Source organism: Perca fluviatilis, chromosome 8 (genome assembly GCF_010015445.1).
Source record: "Perca fluviatilis chromosome 8, GENO_Pfluv_1.0, whole genome shotgun sequence".
Classification (NCBI taxonomy): domain Eukaryota; kingdom Metazoa; phylum Chordata; class Actinopteri; order Perciformes; family Percidae; genus Perca; species Perca fluviatilis.
Window position 1 is genome coordinate 36,441,734 of NC_053119.1, and position 17,552 is coordinate 36,459,285.

Sequence of the window (17,552 nt, forward strand, 5' to 3'; positions counted from 1 at the left end):
CAGCGTACAGCCACTTCTCTCCAGAAAAATGCGATTATGCGATTGCATAATTCAATGCATAATCAGCCAAAGTCCGCATATTTATGCGGGCCGCATTTTTTCAAATACGCCGCACTTTCGCTGCATAAATTGCCGATTTCCGCGCAAAATATGCAAATATGCAAAAAAGGTCACATATATCTTAGCAGAAAGTTGAAAAAATTTGCGTTTACTCATAGACAGTATGCGTTTACCATTGACATATATATATATATACCAACAGATCCTGTTGCTCTGGACAGAGACCAGTGAAGGCTATTAGAAGCACTTTTCCAGCGATCACTTGCTTTACTGCGCAGCCTCCAACTGAGAGAGACAACGTAATTGTGACGTGAGCAACGTGTCTGAAAGTTGTAAGTCTTCTGTTAGCTGTGCCAAGAGAAATCGCAATCATTCCCAATCTTACAGAGACGGAGAGCGTATGTAAGGAGATAACATGGGCACAGGCTAATTATTGATCACTAACGTGCTAGTTAACATTAGTAATTAAACCTAAACAGCTAATGTAAGTCCAAACTGCCTGTGAGCTTCTCCTGTACTATACGGTAATTCCTCTACTGTGCGACAGTAAGTCTCGTGGTTATGACCCGATCATTAGCCTATTTTTATAAAACCGTCTGCTACGGAGCCATAACGTGAGGTACAAGGTAATGGAGCCTTTTATACATTGTCGTGTTTCTTTAGAAATAAACAATGGACAAATAGAGTCTTTAAACGCTTCAGATGTAAAATTATTCGCTGTCAAAGTGACATCAAAATGAATGGCAGTCAATGGAATGCTAACGGCGGGTGATCACTTGTTAGCATCAAAATGGCGCCACAGGAGCTACGCATTCCAGACACTCGCTTACCCCCTTGGCGTTTACTTCACACAAGAGCAGCAATTTTCCCCTGTTGCCATGGGAACGTTATGAAGTGACGTAATTACGCGACGTGAACATCATCGAAAAGCTGGTGTTGGAGGTTGAATTTGACATGTACTTTGAGTCTCTTAAGTTGGTATCCAATAAGAAACCTATCTTAATATCTGATGTCTACTCAATTTCTTTAAGTGCTCCTGCTGTCTATATTATTAACGATTTTTGAAAGTCTGTCTCTTTTGTATCTTTTATTTCCCTCTGTTTAGACTATTACTTTTATTTTTACTTTCATATTATATTATTTGTATATATTTTTGTATCTTATTTGTTTACGTATTGCGATGACTGAATATCTGCAAACTATTTTTTGAAATTGGGGGAATCACTTTTTTTTTCTCTTTTTCATCAAACCGCAGTTTTTGCAAGTTCCCGCAATTTTTGCAAGTTCCCACAATTTCATCGCATAAAATTGCATAAATATCCCGCATATTCCATTGCATTTTTTAAGAAAACGTGCCGCATAATCAAGGATTTTTGCCCGCAACAATCACAAAAAAACTCCGCATTTTTCTGGAAGGACTACTAAACGTCTCAAATGGGGCTCTGTGTTTCAAATGGGGCTCTGTGTCTGTCAGAAAGTCTGAGATCTACCATATCAGCAGAGCAATCACGTAATGCACAGCAGACTACGGTGCAGGTAGATTATTTTCTGAAATATAGTGACTTTATTCTCGTAATAGCTCGTAATTATAAACTTTATTTTTTTCACAAAATATCACGACTCCTCCAAATCTCAGAACACAGATGGGATGAGTTATATTTTGAATGTGCACAAAGTTTTGGACATGAGCAGAAATCTTGCTCAAACATCTGAAATATTACAGTCCAGAGGTTTATTAATAAATTAAATGAATAATGTATCCCTGAGTTGAATAATTGTCACATTTACAGAGGTTACTTCCCCAACAAAAGATGCAAAAGAGGGAAGAATAAATGATGCCTAAGCTACATGTGTGCTGACTCAGATATAATTAGAAAAGTCGATCAAAATGAGAATAAATAGATGAAAGCAATACAGAATGCCTGACAGCCTTACTGCAATATTTTCCATTATGTTTTTATATTTGGATTGTAATATTTCCCTTCACATAAAGATATTTCAGGCATATTTATTCAGAAAAAGGTAGTAGAAATAGGTGCATAAAAATTTACCAAAATGCAGGAAATGAAGTGTTTAATGCTAAAAAAAATATGGGGGTGGACCCCCAGACTCCCACATCATAAGTCAGCACACAAATCTGGAAGCAAAACCTTGGCCTTTGGGTTGCCAGGCCAGTTATGATTAGACCAAATGTTGGTGCCATCTAACAAACTGGAAGCTAAAGTGAACATACACTGGCTATTAACAAGCTGGGCAAGCCAATCACTGTTAAAAAGGCTTTAATAATAGTGGTTTCTGATTCTCTTAAATCAACATAATTTTCTTGTTTAAAAAGATTTTTACATATTTGCCAACCAATATTTTCAAACATGTTCAATTTCATACATTTTCCAAGGGTGAAATCCAGCCTGCCTGTTAACATTAGCCTATAAAAGGTAAAAAAAATAATAATAAAGTAAGTGAATTGTAAAGTATTTCTCTTTGTTTGAATAACTAATCAACCCTACCTTACACATTAATACTGGAAAAAGAGCCCCTTTGGTGTAAAAACACATTAAGTCATTTTAAGCCTACCACCTCTCAGATTTGTTCAGTGATTCAACTAAATGAATGGGTGAATATAATGAAGTCAAACTAAGTGGTGAAATTAGAGGAGGTTCAAAACATAACATTTGCTCAAATTGTATAATGTCTTTATTAAGAGGAGTCTGATAAGAGAAGAAGTAATGGGATGTTACTCCTCCACTGTGCTGGAACAGTGTTGAGGGTTCATTCAGTGTCACAGTTCTCCCTCTCAAGCATAGGATAAGCAACAAAGACCCTAGTGTCTCAGAAGGGATGACACAACTCGCTTTAAACTATCAACTCACACACTGCAAACACAGTCACATATGGTCAGTCTCACGGCAGTTCGTAAAATAGACAAGCAGATAAGCTGTATTGCTTTGTTGTTTTTAGTATTTTTAGGACTGTAACCACTGCTTTAATCAACATTTATTCACTACAAGTTATCGTGGTTTTTGTTACGTTCTTAGCTTATCTGCTGCAGTCCCGACTGACATAAAGAATACGTGGTGCAAGCACAAATTAATTTCTCATTGACATTGATGGAAATTCATGCGTCACAAAAAAAGGGCAAAATCATATCTGTGTACACAAATCAATAGATTATATTTCATCACTTCCGTGAGGCTGGGTTGTGTATGCACAACACACCCACAGAGGACTGTAGGTTTTTGGTAAGTGATGTCAGAGGTCACTGAGAGTGATGAGATGGATTATGTGAGTGTTTCGGGGTGAGTGTGTCTCAGAGAGGTGGGAGGGCCAGTCTTGTGTGTATAAATACCGAACTGTAGAGACACAGCCTGAAAAGACATCTGAGGACACTTGGAGCAAAATTTTAAAAGACCTGAATAGGAAGAGGATCTGCGATGGCCAACCACAGTGGTATGTGATTTTCTCTATCCATATCTATCTATCTATCTATCTATCTATCTATCTATCTATCTATCTATCTATCTATCTATCTATCTATATCTATCTATCTATCTATCTATCGCTCCAACCCGGTCTCACTCAAAAGCGTACAAATAACACAGTTTACAACCGTGCAATGTGTACGCCAAAGTAAAATTCTTCGTGCATTATATACGTGGAGCGCTCCAATGGAAGTAAGGGAGCCCGGTGCGTTTTATATGCATGCGGCTTGCGTCGCCACGTTGTGTGTTATCGCGAGAACAGCGTCACAAAAAAAAAAAAGGGTTGGGTTTAGGACAAGAATGCAGGGAAAGGCTTTAGTGACACAAAAAGGTCACTAAAACACGCTAATAAATGGTTGAGTTTAGGGAAGAAACATTGGGGAAGGCTTAAAAAAAAACACAAGAAAGTCACAAAAACATGGCACATAGCCACAAAAACATGCAAACACATTGCACGTATTTTCAAAGTGTAAACCCGTGTTATTTGTACGCTTTTGAGTGAGAGTGGGCTCATCTATCTATCTATCTATCTATCTATCTATCTATCTATCTATCTATCTATCTATCTATCTATCTATCTATCCGTTTGTTTGTCTGTCTGTCTGTAATGCTTATTATTGTCTACATCTCTTGCTCCCTTTCTCTCTGCAGTCAATATTACAATGGGAGATTATGATACGTGTGAAAAATGTGCTGATGCATGAATCAACACTTGGTTGTGATATGACCCATCCTAATTCCTGCAACAAGTCAGCTAGGACAAGGATCAGACTGACTAAAGGACCCTACATTTTACAATAAAAAAAAAAACTATACATTTTTTTTAGTACATTGATTATTTGAACTACATTTATGGCTCAAACTAATTTCGTTTTCTCAGTCTAGTACACATAGCTTGACATTGGGAAATACACGTATTCACTTTCTTGCAGGGAAGTAGATGAGAAGATGATTAATGTCTGAATGGTAAATATGAAGCTACAGCTAGGAGAGAGTTAGCCTTGCTTATCATAAAGACCAGAAGACCACCTCTGGCCGTGCCATGGTGACGACAAGACTCCAGGAAGTCACTGCGCTCTGCAAAAATCTGTCACATAAACCCCTAAACCACCACAACTTTTGAGTTTTCAGGGTACTGATTCACCAAATGAAATATCACATTTTAATCATTACGTTTTAGAAGTGTTGGTATGCAAATCTTGCTACCCTTGGACAGAGCCAGGCTAGCGGATTCCTCCTCTTTCCAGTCTTCCTGTAATGCTAAGCTAAACTTCTCCTGGCACTAGCTTCATACTTACAGAGTTACAGTATATTGATCTTCTAACTCTAACTCTTGGCAAGGAAGTGTTGTTTCCCAAAATGTCCAACTATTTCTTTAAAGAGAAAACGTGTACTGAAGATAAAAACTTGGTCATCAAGTTCAACTTGTGGCCACAGTGCAACTCTCTGTCAACTCTGAGTAAGGTCACGCTGAGCTGAAACTCTTCCATCACTGCCAATATTTTATGTAGCAAACAGGACAGCCAACCACTGACCACAGAGTTTATTGCAGACTGACTGAACTTTGTCTCTGTTAGGTTTGATTAATAATGTGGATCTGCGAAGTCATGAAAACAACTTGGCTCACCGCACCAGGGAGATCGATAGGGAGCGCCTGATTGTCCGCAGGGGTCAACCCTTCTCCATAACTTTGCAGTACTCTAAGTCTCTGCCCCCCAAACACCACCTGGAACTGGTCCTGCACCTAGGTGAGTACAGCCCACAGCCTCACAAAAGATACTGTGACTAAATGCTTACCCAATGTGAACTATTCCCCATTTACAAAGGCATGGCATACCCAAGCAAGAATGAAACAATAAGAAATTCAATACAAAACATATTTATTCAGTAAATAATGAATGTGAACACATCATGACAACGTACTGTAATGCTGCAGTCAATGGGATCCCTATACACCAACAGTTTAGCTTGTCCTGCAGACTGGACTGTACTAATCTCTTCCAAGTATTTCTTGACCTTTAAATAACTAGTAACTTTGACCAGATTTACTACCAATTCATAGCTACAGCAGAACAATGAAACTAGCAAATATGTACCAATACAGTGGCACTCATAAGTGTATGAACCCATGCTGAAGTTGACTATGATAAAATATGTATAAAATTGGTGTCCTTAAAGGTTGGATTTTTCCTCATTTTCAAAATAAAGGCATTAAGATCAATTTCCAAACGATGATATTTTTATTCCTCTTTTTAGTCAAGCATGGGTTCATAAACGTATGAGTGCCACTGTATGTTAGGCAACAAGGCTAGTTTAGCTGAGTGTTAGGACAGCAAGTTAGCTTATACACTCATCATGCTGAACAAAAAAAATAAAACACATCTTACATGTCAAGCTATAACCAACACTTCTATGCAGCAGATATGTAGCCTATACTTTTTAACGTTAATGTTTATAAGAATAAAGTAAAGTTTTAGATGATTACAGTTAGCTGCAACAACAGCTGTCTTGGCTCTGCGCTACATTCAAACATCATGCTGATTTCAGCAATATTTTGTGATCCTGACTCAGATAAACAGCGAGAAGATAAAGTGATGCTACAGCAATATAAACTTTTGTATGTTTCTTCAGGTAAGAAAGACGAGGTGCTGATTAAGGTTCAGAAGGAGCGTGGGGACGGAGACAAGTGGTGGTTTAACCAACAGGGAGCGCAAGATGAGATGCTGCTGACTCTGCACAGTCCAGCGGACGCTATCATTGGCCAGTACCGTATGGCTGTGTTGGTGATGTCACCTGATGGACGCATTTTAGAGAAGACCGACAAAATTAAGTTCCACCTGCTCTTTAACCCGTGGTGCAAAGGTAAGACATGAAGCAAAGTGCACACACTCTCTCTTTTTATATTTACATTCAGCGGGGGATTCTATGCTCATCCTGTCAACTGTTTGGTGCACCCATGGGCAAAGATAAAAACCATATGGCATCTCATTACCAGTATCATGAAAACACCAAATTTATATGTCATGTTTTTCTAATTGAGGCCATCTTAATGTCAAGAAAACTAATTTAAAAGAACTGCTTAATGAATTAATGTTAGTGTTTGTTATTTCATTAACAAGAGGACAGTGTACTCATGGTTTTGTGTGTGTGTGTTTGCGGTATTGTGTTTGTGTGTGTGCACCGGCCAGATGATGTAGTGTACCTCCCTGATGAGAGTCTGCTCCAGGAGTATGTTATGAATGAAGATGGAGTCATTTACATGGGGAGCTGGGATTACATCAGAAGTAATCCCTGGAATTATGGACAGGTAACTCACACTGACACACACACACACACACACACACACACACACACACACACACACACACACACACACACACACACACACACACACACACACACACACACACACACACACACACACTGTGTGAAAGGATTGAGTATGTCTGTGTCTGTCAGGCCATAAGGAGGCATGTGTGAATTGTCGCAGCAGTGTGACAGAGGAGACTCGGGGGGGATTCGGCTGGATCAGGAAATCTGTTTGTTGGACGGAGATAACTTCTGGAGGGAGGTGTCAGAATGTAACCAAACCACACAAACAAGGGCTTGTTCCTTCACAGCTCACTGGGAGGACAGAGAGGAAGAGAAACAGGCAGGCAAACAGATATATGGCATATAGAGAGACAGCAAGGTGGAGTAACAGACACACACATACACAGACCGACCAATGGGAAACAAATGTGATTTGAAACCTGTTTTTAAAAAAGGTTCAGAGGCCTCTGCTGCTCAACAACCAACCATTTTTATGTTCTTTGCTCCTCTCTCATGTTTTCTCTCATCTCCCTGTGACTCTCTCTCTCTCTCTCTCAGTTTGAGGACTATGTGATGGACATCTGTTTTGAAGTCCTGGATAACTCCAAGGATGCCCTGAAAAACTCAAAGATGGACGTTGAGCACAGATATGACCCCGTCTATGTCAGCAGGGTGATCACTGCGATGGTGATGATCTCTTCTACTCACTGCTAAAACAACACTGACAGTTTAAAATAACAAAAAAATGCCGGTGCAACACAGATGTCTTCTTACTTGATGGTTTTATTTCTTAAGGTGCATAACAGTGACTAACGTTTCGATGTAAGGTTACATTTTCATCAGAGTCCTGACAGTTTATCAGCAGTACAAGAAAAGAAAACATCTGCATTTAATCTTCTCTGTCATGAAAGCTTTCACATTCAATGATGTAAACACCTTGGGTGTTATAGCTACTTCCCAGAAACAGATCCATAGAAACCCTCCCCAGGAAGGAGTTGTCATCATACTAACCTTACGGTTTCATTAACAAATGATTCCTACATATGACCCTATAGATATATTGTCAGAAAGATAAACATGAATACAAATCTCTCCTTTTCAAATCTATGCTTCATGTAGTGGTTCACAGCTTTAAAGATCGACATGTTGTCTCCACCCGTTCAGGTGAACTCTAACGGAGACAAGGGTGTGTTGACCGGTCGCTGGGACGACTCATACTCCGATGGAGTTCCACCGTACAAATGGACCGGCAGCGTGCCGATCCTTCAACAGTGGAGTAAGGCCGGCGCAAGGGCGGTCAAATACGGCCAATGCTGGGTCTTTGCTGCCGTCGCCTGCACAGGTGAGGCTTTAACAGATTTCACTGCTGCATGATTGAATGTAATGGTTCTGAAAATGAAGGAAAAATGTGTTTTCTGGAGTAATTGCTAGTGACCGTATAAGGCATGTTTTTAAAGGGGACATGTTATTCTCATTTTCAGGTTGATACTTGTATTTTGGGTTTCTACTAGAATATGTTTACATGGCTTAATGTTAATTTTTCTCATACCGTCTGTCTGGAGATACAATGTCAATATTGGTACAAAATAACGGCCTCAAACACATCAAATTCCGCCAGACGAGCCCCCACTTGTCATAAACTGGGCCGCACGGCCATGACAAAAAATAAGCACTTAACAAAGCCAATTAACAAATAATTTATTAGTTTAAATCATAAAGCAAAAATAAACTTAAACTAACAGTGGGATGTGTAATCAATGAGTTCAGTAAGATGAGTGGGTGCATGAGTGAAAGAATGTATGTGTAGTGTTGTATGGTGCAGCGAAACAAACCAAAGCAACCAAGGCCAGGATGATGGTGTGTCCGCGAGGAGGGAGCACAACTGAATCCAAAAGGCCTTTTTAAAAGTTCACAAGCTCATATGCTGCGGTTCAGACAAAATTTTTAGCCCGTAAGTTACGACTTCATTTCACGACTCACGACTTGGTAGCATTCCAGGCAAAGTCACGACGAACCCTTCTAGCTAGCGTTAGCTAGCGGCTACCTAACTTTGACGTTAGCTATCGCTAGCTGATACTAGCGATTTCTAGTCTGTGACATAATTTGGGCTTCATTTAATAAACATAACCTGTAGTAGTACACAATCGTATGTGTATTGTCTTGATTACAATGTGCGTAATTATTTTACGTTGCCTATTTATGTCTATTTATTTCTATTTCTCACCGTTAATGAACGGCGTCTGTACAGCATCAACAGGGGTCGCCATTGTTGTTTATGTGTGTGTGCCCTTCCAGGGCACTTTCACCGGTAGAAGGTTGTGAAAACACGGGTTACAGGCTGCCTGGAAGGCAGCAACAGAGCACAGGTGTTGCCAATGAAACAAATGAGCCCAGAATCTTCCACTCTACTTACCCACGCTCTGCCATGCCCACTTGCAGTACCTGCAAGGAAAGCAGCCACACAAAAAAAGTAACAGGCAGACATGGCGGAGAGGGTCGTCACACTGTATTCATCCTCTATAAGCCCAGTCTGCTCTGATTGGTCAGTCTGCATCTGCCCTCTGGTGTCATTGTAGCCAGGGAATGACTGTAATGGTACTTTCTACCTATATAGTATAGTTGTGACTTTACAGTCATCCTGACAGCTCGCTTAAAGGAACAGTTTTATCAAAAAAGACATGGCAATCTCACTTTTTACCATACGGGACCTTAAAAGGAATACATCTCTTAAAGATGCATATTCACTTTTTTACTAAGAGTTAGATGAGAAGACTGATACCACTATGTACTGTAAATGTGTAGCTGCAGTCAGCAGCTGGCTAACTTAGCTTAGCATAAAGTGAGTCCCCAATACTCTAAAACCTTAGTGTCAACAGACTAAAGCCAATTTGGGGAGCCATATTTAAAAAAAATTAAATAAAAAAGGAAAGGAAGGAAGAGAAAGTAGGTAGGAACAGAGGAATGAATGATCCCAGGCTGATGTGTGTTATCTTCACAGTGCTGCGCTGTCTGGGAATCCCAACACGCCTCATCACCAACTTCTCCTCAGCCCATGATGTCGATGGCAATCTCTCTATAGACATCCTGCTGGATGAAAGATTGGAGAGCTTAGAAGGAAGAAACAAGAAAGACAGTAGCTGGTAGGAAGGAACACACATATTTTAAACCAGATATAGTAGAAGACATCACATCATATAATGTAATGAATTATCCCCTCCTCTCCTCATAATTTCAGGAACTTCCACTGTTGGGTCGAGTCCTGGATGAAGAGAGATGATCTCCCCAAAGGATATGACGGCTGGCAGGTGTTGGACCCCACCCCTCAAGAACTGAGTGATGGTACATTCCTAATTTTAAACCTAATTTCTGTTATTCACCTCTCTCTCTATTTTGTGTTTTACAAGACATTTCTCACCTTCTCCACCTTGAAAACTAAAAATATTTACATCCTACATGTTGATTGTTGTGTTTCATCACTATAAACTCAAGACTGTCAGTGCTGGCTTCCTGTGTTATCCTGTAATAATTTAGATTTAAGGCTGGTTGGTGTTTTCTAAAAGCCTGATAATCAAAATGAATTACCATCATTAACAAAATCAGAGGCTTGCTTCTGCAGCTTGTCACTATCTAAAGATGCAGGAAATGGTTTGAAGAAATCCATGACATAATACACTTTTACTCTTCAGGTGAGTTTTGCTGTGGTCCGTGTCCAGTGACGGCCATCAAGGAGGGAAATCTGGGAGTAAAGTATGACGCTCCGTTTGTATTTGCCGAAGTGAACGCTGACATCATCTACTGGATTGTCCAACAAAATGGCGAAAAGAAGAAGGTGATTGAATTTTGTTTTGATCTGTCTTTTATATTTGCTCAAGTTAAAGCTTTAGTGCGTAACGTTTTGATATTAATGAACGTCACGTTACATTCAAGCCATGGCTTGAGTTGCTACAAGCTGATGAGTTGCTACAAATGAGTTGCTACAAAGCTAATTAAGACTATCAGCTCCACACAACTCTCTCTATATTTCTCAGTATGGCTAGGTTCAGAAGATTGTGGCGTCCGGTGACTTTCCCGCGCAGAAACTTGAGTGAAGATGTCTGAAGATGTTTTTTTAATCCTCCATGTCCTCCTTGGCTACTAGTAACTGCGTGGAGGAGGAAGGCTTGTATCATGTGGACGCGCCAACAGTTCTGTTGTCATTACTTAGAATTCTTCATGGGGTCGACAGAAACTACGCGCTATAGCTTTAAAAAGCATCTGCCGTTTTTAAGACCAAAGAATAAAAAAAGGCTTAATGATAATGATGATTGGTATTATTGTTACAGGTCAAGGTGGACCAGTCGGGTGTGGGGAGGAACATCAGCACCAAAAGTGTTTACGGCAACCACAGAGACGATGTCACTCTACACTACAAATATCCTGAGGGTTAGTTAGAAAGTCGTACAAAGAGGAATTAAAAGAATGGGACCACTGATTGCAGAAATGTACAGCAGCCATAGTGTTAAACCCTTAAGGTCCTTGCACACTGAGTCGGAAAATTTTCATTCAAAATGTTGTGTACGGTAAAAAAAAAAAATACGACCTCAAGTTGTGTCAATCACGTTTACACACTGCCTCTGAATTCAGTCATAAAAAATTGTTAAAATTGTTGCATTTTTAGGTGTTTTGTTTCAATATGTGGCTCCAGTATGGCTAGCAAAGCATCAAACTGAGCCACTGACCTGATCCTGAATCGCTTTTTGCTCGCAGGTTTCTCCATAGAGCTTCCACTACAGCTTCGAAATAGATATTTGGCAGTTCCTATGTTTACTCGTGTCTGACTCCTCGCTCGGTCAGTCTGCCGTTTCCTCTGTCTCTGTTCCTCCGACAATGCTTTCCTAGCTTTCTGCTTCTTTTTTAGCCATGACGATAATGTGAAAAACTCCATTGTTACCTTGATAGCCGGTTCCTGAATGGGCGTATGTGTGCAGTGCTGGCCGAAAGTTGCAAGGGTGGTTTTTCAGCTCACAGGCGCTAGGGGGGAGCGAGACGACCACCATTCAACCCGAAAAAATATTATAACCATTTAACCATTCCAATGACTCCAAAGCTGTTCAGTTAAGGTAAATTAAGCTAAAAAACTGCATAGTTCCCCTTTAAATCGCTAGGGATAATCCCTCAGCTCTTCGATAAGGAGGTGGAACTCTCCTTGCTCTCTGCGCAATTTTAGGATTGGATGGACCCAATATTTCCTTATCCTTTTTCTCTTTTTAAGAAGAGAGAGGACAACAAAATCAACGTCACTACTTGAAGAATCAATTTTGTATTGTTTTGCAGGGGGAAAAAAATCTGTTTCTGTGCATGACACATTTTTAGGATGAGAGATATGGAAAAAATGCATACAAAAATTTCAGACTCAGTGTGCAAGGATCTTTACTGACTATCAGAACAAAGCATTCACCAACAGTACGTAGCCTCCTACTGTTAAATATTGTGACTGTAAGACTTTATTTCATGTGATTTAAAAGAAATCATACAACTGATTGAGCATGTAACTGATGGACGCTCTGAAGCGCCAGCTTTCTGTATCTTCCACTGTCGAACTTGTGTAATGTCTCCTCATAGTCATCTGTCTAGACTCTGAATTGAATAGGGCTAGTTGTCATGGACCAACGTCCTCTTCACAGGCTCCAAAAAGGAGAGAGAGGTGTACGAGAAGGCGGGACGCAAGGTCACAGAGCCGACCAATGGGAGTGCAGAACCAGGACAACTGAAGCTGTCAATCAAGCATGCTAAGCCTGTATTTGGGACAGACTTTGATGTGATTGTTGAGGTATGGAGTGCTTACACTGTAGCTGAATAAATGCATGGATGAAATGCTAAAATGATTCCATTACATCATACACAGGGAATCTGGGGCTGCCGTTGTCAGAGTGTATCTACTGTATATTCTTCTTGTATTCTGTTTGATTTATGGACATACAGTGAGATACCATCACAGTGGTCAATCCATTCATCCACTCATGAATCCTCTCTGCATGCAGGTGAAGAATGAAGGAAGCAGAGATGCTCATGCTAAGCTGACCATGCTGGTCATGGCTGTAACTTATAATTCTCTCCACCGGGGGGAGTGCCAGAGACAAACAATCAGTGTGACAGTACCCGCTCACAAAGGTTAGTAGCTCAAATAAACACACAATCTATGGTGTGTTCCATTCGTACTCGGAAGTCGGATTTTCCGAGGTCAAAGTCGGACACTTCAGTGAAAATCCTACTTGTAAATGGAACGCATTTAACTTGGGTGTGACATCATTCCCAGCTTCGGCTTCCGAGTTCTGAGGTAAATGGAACGCACTAAAAGTCTCTGGTGCAGACATAATGTAAAACAACAGCGCTGTGTCTTACCTGCACACTTCATCCCGCTCTTATTTTGTAGCAGCATAGTGTACCATAATCATTTTAAACCATTTTAATACTGTGTGTGCGTGTGTGTTCAGCCCACAAGGAAGTCCTGCGTCTGCACTATGACGATTATGTCAGGTGTGTCTCTGAGCATCATCCGATGAGGGTGAAAGCTTTCTTAGAGGCTCCAGGTGAGAACGAACCCATCATGACCGTGACCAACATCCCACTGAGCATGCCTGAACTCCTCATACAGGTAGGTACACACTGAGCTCGCCCAGAGGTCATAGTTGGACCTTTAAAGGTTTATAATGCGAGGTCGAGGTTAATCTCAGTTAAATAAGGTTTACGTTGAGCTAAGAGACTACTGACATCAAGAATTTGATGTTTTATATATACATATATATATATATATATATACTGTATATGAGATTTAACTGCACGAGAAACATCCCATGCATCATTCTTGGAGGTTGTTATCCCAGTATTTAATGGAAAAAATAACTTTATGTATAAAACCGCAGGATAATGTATATACAATCAGCTGGAAGCTCCTTGGATTTTTTTTTTTCCCTCTGTCTCTGGGCTCTCTACAGTTCTCCAGATGCAAATCTAAAATGGACATTTCGTCCCCAAGTTTAGTTCCTGTGGTTGGGTAGTACCTGAAATTCTTTGGTCAAAAACAGGCATTCATCCCAATGAATCCACAATTCTGTCTGGTGGAAGTCTTTTGATGTTTTAATGTTTCCAGATTTGAAACTGTGATGTCCTACACTGTAATTATTTAACCTTCTGTATGTTAAAGCTGTCGTCTCTTTTTCCAGGTGCCTGGAAAGGCTTTTGTACGGGATCAAGTAATAGGCTTCATCTCCTTCACCAATCCTCTGCCAGTTGCTCTGAAGGGTGGCGTGTTCACTGTGGAGGGGGCCGGTCTACTGCCGGCCACTGAGGTCCATGTTAAGTAAGTACATGTGCAAAGAATTGACAGCCAATATACAAATTCTTCACACAACCACATATATCACACACACTAGAATAAAAGATGGTGGTTGTGTCCATATCTAAACATCCCACATGAATTAAAAAGCTGGTTAGAATTAAAAAGGCCGCCTGGCCTCCAAAAAGTGTTAAGTCTATGTTAGAAGCCCAGAAGCGCAATAGTTCAGAATGAGTATTTTGATTTTAAAAACTAGCTGTTGTAGCCAAACTAGCGTGTTTGGTATAACCTACGGAAGCCCTGAGAGGCAAGTGAGAAAAACAAATCTAGGGATCCATTTTATAAATCTGATCTAAATAGTTTTCTCTCCTGTGAAACAAATCCTTCTAAAAAGACTAAAACGATAGATTAGCGCTGATTACAATACATTTCTAGCCAAAAGAAAGACATGACAGTAATAACATTACATAACTTGCTAACACACAACATTGTGTTTTTATTGTGCATGGATAAATTAAAACTCACCTGGAGGAAACCATGTCCTATTTAGAACATAGGGTAGGGGCGCACTTTTAAATCAACAAAAACTTGATCCTGACAAACTAAAATACTGTATGTTTCACCTGCCAAAACCAAAAAAGGAACTTGTAGGAAATGTATCCTGGGAAAACATTTCTTTTTTTTTACCTGTTCATAAACACAGTATAGAATGACAACAGATCAAAATTGTCCAAAACTTTAGTTCACGACGGGACCTCAGTAACGAAATAAAATGAAAATTAACAATTCTTTCTCTTTTCTTTTTCAGTGGTGACATATCTCCGGGCCAGAAGGTGTCTGTCGAGTTTGTATTCTCACCCATGCGGACCGGGGTCAGGAAGCTCCTGGTGGACTTTGACTGTGATAGACTGAAGGATGTGAAGGGAGTCGCCACTGTGGTTGTCCGCAAGAAATACCCCTTTGGAATTCCTGACCATTATTAAAAAAAAACTTTGAGCTTACTGAAACCGACACATCTTGTATTGTGAGATAATGTGACATTTTCTGGATGGGAGAGGAGGAGCTACCTGTTTGAATGTATTGCAAGTATTATAACAGTGAACTGTATTATGCAAATAAGTTAAAACTAAGTAACTAAGTAACTAAGTTAAACTAAGTTAAACTTAAATGACAAGTTTGTGTCTTCCAGGATGACTGTGACTTTATCCACAATGAAATGCTGGACACAGTGCTAGTTTAATTACCTTGAAGCCACTATGTGTCAGATTTGAACACTTCTGACTTTGCATTACGCCTGGCACTAGATGCCCACTTGGAAATGGACAGAAAGACTACAGGTGACAGCGTCAAAATGGCAAATATGTAATTGCTTTTTGTTTATGATCCTCCTCTGTACCGTTTCATTTCTTGTATTTCTTACTTGACAGAATAGCCAAATTTAACAAGTTTCCTTCTATCTTCATTCCCTTCTCCTGGTCCAAATCATCGCTGTTTTTTACTCCCTTAATATGAACTGAAATGAAAACTATCAGGTCAATAGTCATGAGGTTGAAGGTTAAAAATGTGCTATATGCTTTGTTATGCATATCCTTGTTGAAAAGTATCTGATTTCACAAAATCTGTTGAAAGTTTTGTTTCTTGATTACCTTTTTGCACTGCTTCCAATCCCATTTTGGTCAAAATATGATGGAAGATGAAGAAACTACTGTCATTTAATCCTAATATTTTTGCATTTTTATAATAATTCTGTGTTTAAGCTGATATGACACATATGCACAGTAGAGTGCGGATACCCGACCCGAGCCCGACGGAATACACTTACTCATAATTTGTATTCTGAATACGTAACGCCGGTACATGAATTCCTTTACTCCCCAACACTGCACATTGAACATTTTAAATTAAACAGTTTATTAACGTGCGCTTGTTGCCCCGTGTGTGCTGATGCGCTGTTGACATTCCCGAAAGCCTTCCTACAGTTGCTTAATAAAAGCTTTCCACACAAACAAACGTACATGTGTCATTAGTATGAGAAAAAAATTTGATTTTAACTGTGTCTGGCTCGGGTCGGGCTCGGACATAAATAACCTTAATTCCTGTTGGGCTCCGGTCGGGTTCAGTTACTGCTCTGTCGGACACGGGCTGGAAAAATGAGTCCTGATCAGCACTCTAATGCACCGTATACTTTCAATAAAGTTTTTTATCACCAGTATTGACTTGCTCTGACTTGTTATTAACATTGATGTCTCTGAGCTAGGCGATAAGTTGGCTATCTGCCACATAATTTTAAACAGTACAGCAAATTATTAATAAAGGTGAATCATACTCTCAGTTGAGTTGGAATTCAAAATAAAATGCCCAGAAAAGATTTCTTGAGTAGGCTGGTCCTCAGTGGATCTCAGGGTCGGTTGAAAGGACATTTGTTGCCTTTATCTGCAGAGACTAAATTCAACTTAGAGAAGTAGTTAATGGGATACTTCACCGATTATTAAAGTGATGGTTCGGAGTAATTTTTTTTTTTTTTTTGGTTTTTTTTTTTTTTTTTTTTTTTTTTCTTAATTCCGAAATGATACCAGTTTACAGTAGTACCTAAATAGGTTATACACTCATAAACGATGGATTGTAAAATTTGTTCGAATTAAACGTTAGAAGAAGATTATGTAAATAACACTTGCCTGTTGGCTTCGCTCTCTGCTGCTGCTGTTACTACCGAGCGTAAGAGTGCTTAGACACAACTTACAAATTACACCACCAACAAGAGATGCAACAAAAATATTTATTAATTTAATGATTAAATAAGGTAATGTCTCCAAACTTACCTCAATTATTACTTGTCTCCTGCTAGTTATACTACAGCACTTACTTTAAAAAATAAGTTAAATTAAAAATATTTTTGTTGCATCTCTTTTCGGTGTTGTAATTTGTAGATGTCCCTAAGCACTCGCCTTTACAGCAGCAACAACAACAGCAGAGAGCAGAAGCCAGCAGGCAAGTGTTATTTACATAAACTTCTGGTGTACTTACAAACTTTACAATCCATCGTTTTATGAGTGCATAACCTATATATACTAGTGTAGACCTTTGGTATCATTTCGGGCATTATTAGTGGGGTAATGTTAAGAGACACTTCGGATCCATTAGCCTCTGCGCTAAGCTATTCAGCGGCTAACGCTACTCTACGCTAACTCTCCCAATGTTAGACCCAGGTGAAAAAAGCTTCTGGGGGGGTGTTTGGCTCGAGGTCATGGTGCAAAGGACCCTAGGGTGAATTACTCCGAACCATCACTTTAAGCTTTGTATCATTAGAATCCTGGTAGTATTTTCGAATGACCGTGCTTCCCTCCCTCATGTCCCCCTGAGACTAGATTTCTCTGTATTGTGGGTCT

General features: G+C 39.8%; 1 protein-coding gene across 1 annotated transcript; it reads left to right on the forward strand.

Annotated features, from left to right (window-relative positions):
- The first annotated feature begins 3,359 nt into the window (after nucleotides 1–3,359).
- On the forward strand, nucleotides 3,360–16,378 carry tgm2l (transglutaminase 2, like). The gene is made up of 15 exons (XM_039809822.1): nucleotides 3,360–3,507; nucleotides 5,117–5,287; nucleotides 6,171–6,401; nucleotides 6,728–6,846; nucleotides 7,410–7,538; nucleotides 8,016–8,193; nucleotides 9,850–9,991; nucleotides 10,087–10,190; nucleotides 10,538–10,680; nucleotides 11,174–11,273; nucleotides 12,515–12,660; nucleotides 12,872–13,001; nucleotides 13,325–13,485; nucleotides 14,054–14,190; nucleotides 14,975–16,378. The coding sequence occupies exons 1-15, from the start codon at nucleotides 3,492–3,494 to the stop codon at nucleotides 15,147–15,149; spliced, it is 2,082 nt and encodes a 693-aa protein (XP_039665756.1). The 5' UTR covers nucleotides 3,360–3,491; the 3' UTR covers nucleotides 15,150–16,378.
- Nucleotides 16,379–17,552: the final 1,174 nt, after the last annotated feature.

What these genes read in the sequence shown, in the direction of transcription:
- tgm2l (XM_039809822.1), top strand. An exon ending in AACAAGAAAGACAGTAGCTG is followed by an intron (nt 9,992 to 10,086) that starts GTAGGAAGGAAC and finishes TCATAATTTCAG; the next exon opens with GAACTTCCACTGTTGGGTCG. An exon ending in ACACTACAAATATCCTGAGG is followed by an intron (nt 11,274 to 12,514) that starts GTTAGTTAGAAA and finishes TCCTCTTCACAG; the next exon opens with GCTCCAAAAAGGAGAGAGAG.